This window comes from Apaloderma vittatum, unplaced genomic scaffold, assembly GCF_000703405.1.
Source record: "Apaloderma vittatum isolate BGI_N311 unplaced genomic scaffold, ASM70340v1 scaffold20397, whole genome shotgun sequence".
Taxonomy (NCBI): domain Eukaryota; kingdom Metazoa; phylum Chordata; class Aves; order Trogoniformes; family Trogonidae; genus Apaloderma; species Apaloderma vittatum.
In genome coordinates this window covers 1-4,382 of record NW_009726943.1, presented here as the reverse complement: position 1 = coordinate 4,382, position 4,382 = coordinate 1, and the positions used below count along the sequence as shown (strand labels likewise).

The following is a 4,382-nucleotide window of genomic DNA, read 5'->3' as shown; positions in this document are numbered from 1 at the left end:
AGAGAGCTATTTACAAGACTTAAGACTCCTCTTCGAGGAAACTACTGCAGAGTAACACAGGAAGCGTTTTCAGACAATAAAAATCCCATCCTAGGCAAATCCCTGCTCTTCTCTTTTGCTACAGGACTTTGACAGAATAACAACTCCATTGGAGTTCTGAATGCTTTAAACTCACCAAGAGGAATGTAAGCACTATAACGATGAATCCCAATACAATTCCTTTAGACTAAATAGGAAAAAAAACAAACAAGCAATTTTAGTCAGGGTCTAAAATATCCTTTCTATCTGACACAAAGGAGGGACTGAAAGGCATCAACAACTAGCTATGCAAAGCATCAATACTTTCAGCTAGTAATCCGTATAAAATGAATAAATAATTCATAATTACACATGTGGTGTACACCATGCATGTCAAGAAGTGCTCCAGAGAAAGAAGCACAACAGTCATGCTTTACTCTCTAAAAGCAAATATCCTCCAATTATTACTGTCACCCCGGAAAGTCTCTGGACTGCAGAGACACAGTTGAACCTCCAAGTGCAGCTACAGAGCTACATTAGAGATTTTTCCAATGATGTTTTACAGCTTAGATCGACTCCACGCATCTCAAAATTTAGAGGAAGTATTCAAAGAATGCACTAGTACTCTAGTACAGTACTAGGACTCTAAAGCAGGCGTGTAACAAACTGAGGAAAGCCAGATTCAATCCTGGAGAACTAAAGTCCCATGCTTACACTGTACGCTTCTGGGTTTGTCCCCAGAAACAACAGAAGCCATTTACACTGAGGCTCGTGTAAAGTAACAGCTGTTGTCTTGCTCTTTTGGATTCCAGTCTCCACTTTGTTCCCTTTGTTGCTTAGATCATGCAGCTTTCAAACAGGCAGCAGCTCAGGGGGATATTCACCATAGCAGTATTTGGCAGTTGGGTCTCTGTAGGTATTTTCATGCTGCACACTCTGCGAGGAAGAGGAGGAGAAGCTTGAACAATACATACGTATTGAAACAACGCATACCTTCACTGAGGGCCAAAACTCAGAGCACTTTTACATATATAAAAAATTTCCAAAAGCAGAAAAATTACAACATGCTTTTTGAGTTACTATGCAGATGATTACCAGTATATGGCAAGTTTAAAAATGTACCATAAGGTAAACAGCATTCTGAAGCTACTGGGAGAAACTCACGCTGTTCTCATCCTTACAAGATCTTGCCCAGAACTCAGAGATCCTCACTGGTCACTGAACCCAGCCAGTCTCTTTACAGTTAATCACCTGTCTTCTGAAGAGAGTGTACAACTCATCCTGCTCTAAATAGGCACTCTGCCCTTCGTTTACTGCTAATGTTACTATTTCACCTCACAGATCAAAGTATTGCCTTCAGATTAGCCCTCAGCCATAGCTTCAGCATTTATGAAAGCACCGCAGACAAGCCATTCATAGGACCATTTTCCAAGAGTGCTTTTTGGGTATTTTTCCATTTTGGAGCCCTGAACAGGAACTTGTGTCTTACCTGTGATGAAGTCCTACATTTTGCCAGACACAACTCAAAATGATCTTCCACTGCCATGAAGAGGTTTTGGAAAGCAATAGCTGCCCGGTTCAAGAAACGTTCCAGAAGATGTTGCTACAGTGGTTACCAAAAGGAAGGCAAAAACAAAAAAACCCACAAACACCGTATTACAACAAGGAGTAACCAAAATCCACCTCAACCTACACAGCTCAAGAAACAGAGGAATATAAGCAACTCCACTTCGTGCTCTAGAGAGCACCGAAAGGTTAACACATCACAGGACCCCAGCAGTAGGAAGAGAATCTAGAGAAGCTAGCGGAATACAGGGAAGTGCTAATCACAAAACTGATTCTGGCTGGAATAGATTTTCTGCAATCATTTCCCTTCACCAAATGCAATTCCCCATAAGCTGAAACATTTTGCAAGGCTCCCAGTATTCCATCTCAAAGTGGGAACGATGTGGGCTTTTTAAGGCTTTACTTATAGCTTGCCACGTGGTCCTCGCAGGCTTTCCTCATCCTTCCAAGAAGAGGAAGTGTCCCCTCTAAGGAAAAAGCTCCTCACAAACAAGTACTTTTAGCCAAAGAGGAACCCAGGCAGCTGAGAACACCTGTAAAGCAAGAAAAAGTCCACGTACCTTGCTGGGCTGCAGGCAACAGGAAACACAGTACTCGTACACACTGCAGCAGCCGTTGGGGAGGCAGCTCTCACAGCTGAACAGCTTAGTACTGGGCACGTTGACATTACAACAACCGTTTACCAGTAGGTCCTTCCTTTCGCAGATGTAGCCTGAAAACCAAAAACAGTAGTAACAACTGGCAAGATGTACTCCGTTGTACACTCTGTAGAAATCTATAGTAAGAATGACATGACTTAGGAACAGGCTTATTTATCATGTAGTAGATTATGATCTCCCTGAGTTTGACTTAAGTCCTAACAAGCAGTTCTTTGAAATAACACCTGGACATCGAATTGTCATAGAATCATAGAATGGCCTAGGCTGAAGGGACCTTAGAGATCATTTAATCCAACTTCCCTGTGTGTTTCACACAGCCTGGTGTTACCTGCACAACTATTATGTACCTACTCTACTATGCTGTATATACACTAAAAGTATTTAAATGCAGTTCTTGGGGGTTTTTATGGCAAAATTCATTGTTCTGAGTGGACGGGGAAAGGTGATTGGTAATAATTGCATTGGAAATAAACCTATGACATATGTTCTTTCAGCTGGTCTATGTCTGGGTAACTCTTTACAATTCAATCTGAAGAGTTAGATTTATCGATGCAGGGCAGCTGTAATATTCATTGCTGAGCAGAATCCTTAATAGTAGAGAACCACAGCTCATGGCCTTATGCAAACTGTGCCACCACAGTGTTGGACTGTGAAAGGTATCTGTGATTTTAGAGACCGCAGTGAATCAGCAGTAAGCGTAATTTAGGCAGAAGACACGGTGTTTTTTCTACAGTCTTGATTTCCGGTCAAAAAAGGTCCAATGCCTGAGCAACAAGTGCCCTGGGGAAGCATATGTGCAGGGTAGGAATGGCTCCATAAGCTTAAGCCAAGTGGTTAATTTGAGAATCTGCAAGCAATATCCTTGGGTTTACAAGAGTCAGATGAGCTTGTTAACTGAGACTGAGCACTAAACGTACCAGTCCTGAGCTGTCTCTGTACAAGGCCAATCACATTTCCCTGATTACTCTCCCTAACAGTAGAAACTCACCACTGGGAGACAGAACCAGCTCTGCAAGCAGCCTGGCTAAATGGAGTAGGACTCGGTGTTTGAGTTCTGTGCAAAGGTAACTGGAGTTCTTTGAATCTAAGGTGGTCCTGGAAAGAGTACAGCTGCACTCCTAAAGCACCGTGCCCAAGCTGAGCCCAGCTCAAGCCAAGCCTGCTGCGCACAGGATCAGATCAGCGGCATCTGCAGCCACAGCAAGTCTGAGGATAAAATGCCAACAAGCTACAGTTCTGCACCAAGAATGCCTTAATAAGGAGCGGTCGTTACTCAGAAGTGCCATCAACAGTCACAGGCAAAGCGGCGTTCAGCACTGCAATATGCACAATAAGTTCTTAGTATCAAGTATACCCAGTTCATCTGTAATGAGGAGCTTCCCCTGCACAGAATTCCTGCACTGGTTACTCAGCTGACTGCTGTTTCCCGAACTGAACTTCACCTTCCACATGATCGGCTGCTCGTGCTCTTGCACTTGGAGGAGATTCCGATCTCTCACCGTCCTCTCTTCCTGCAAGGAAAGACAACAATGAAACCAAACACACCAGTTCCTTTTGCCATTCCAACCCACGTGCTTCTCCCACAATTAAAAATGCCCACTAGTTGTAAACTCTGCAGCACAGGAAACTCAAGTGTCGATGGCCCAGGCAGCATCCTACTGGTGGGAACTTACTTTTTGCCACACACACCATTGAAAGCAACACTATCCTGTAAAACAGGGATACACAAGTTCACCAAAGGATCAGCTAACACAGAACCTCAGTAACTACACCTACAGAAGTGGCATACGTTATATTAAATAACCACAGGCACGCATTTCTCTTTTTTGAGCAATTTACTAGTGGAATTACAGTTCACAAGAGATGTTACAACTAAATAATCGGGTTCCCTTGAGGCTATCTTTCCAGTTTTGGTTCTAAACTCTATGGCTCTCAGACACGACTTTTTCCTAAAAGAATCTAAAATAATTCTTGTCTTTATGTAATAGCCACGCTGCAATTCTTACGGCGCCACAGCGACGGCACGAGAAGAACCGAAGCTTCCCTGGGACAAGGGATGTTTTAACCCCCCCGGGGCCTCCGGGGAAGGCACTGACCTGCTTAAAGGTGCTCGTGAGGAAGTAGACGAGGGAGAGCCCG

The 4,382-nt window shown here is 43.6% G+C and overlaps 1 protein-coding gene across 1 annotated transcript; it reads right to left on the bottom strand.

Moving 5' to 3' along the window:
- Positions 1 to 685: 685 nt before the first annotated feature.
- Positions 686 to 4,378, bottom strand: LOC104276992 (chromosome unknown open reading frame, human C12orf49; the record flags this gene model as incomplete). Its single annotated transcript, XM_009873490.1, has 5 exons — positions 686 to 954; positions 1,508 to 1,621; positions 2,145 to 2,296; positions 3,598 to 3,754; positions 4,340 to 4,378. Coding segments are annotated over 5 exons (546 nt in total), but the record flags the coding sequence as incomplete, so codon positions are not given.
- Positions 4,379 to 4,382: the final 4 nt, after the last annotated feature.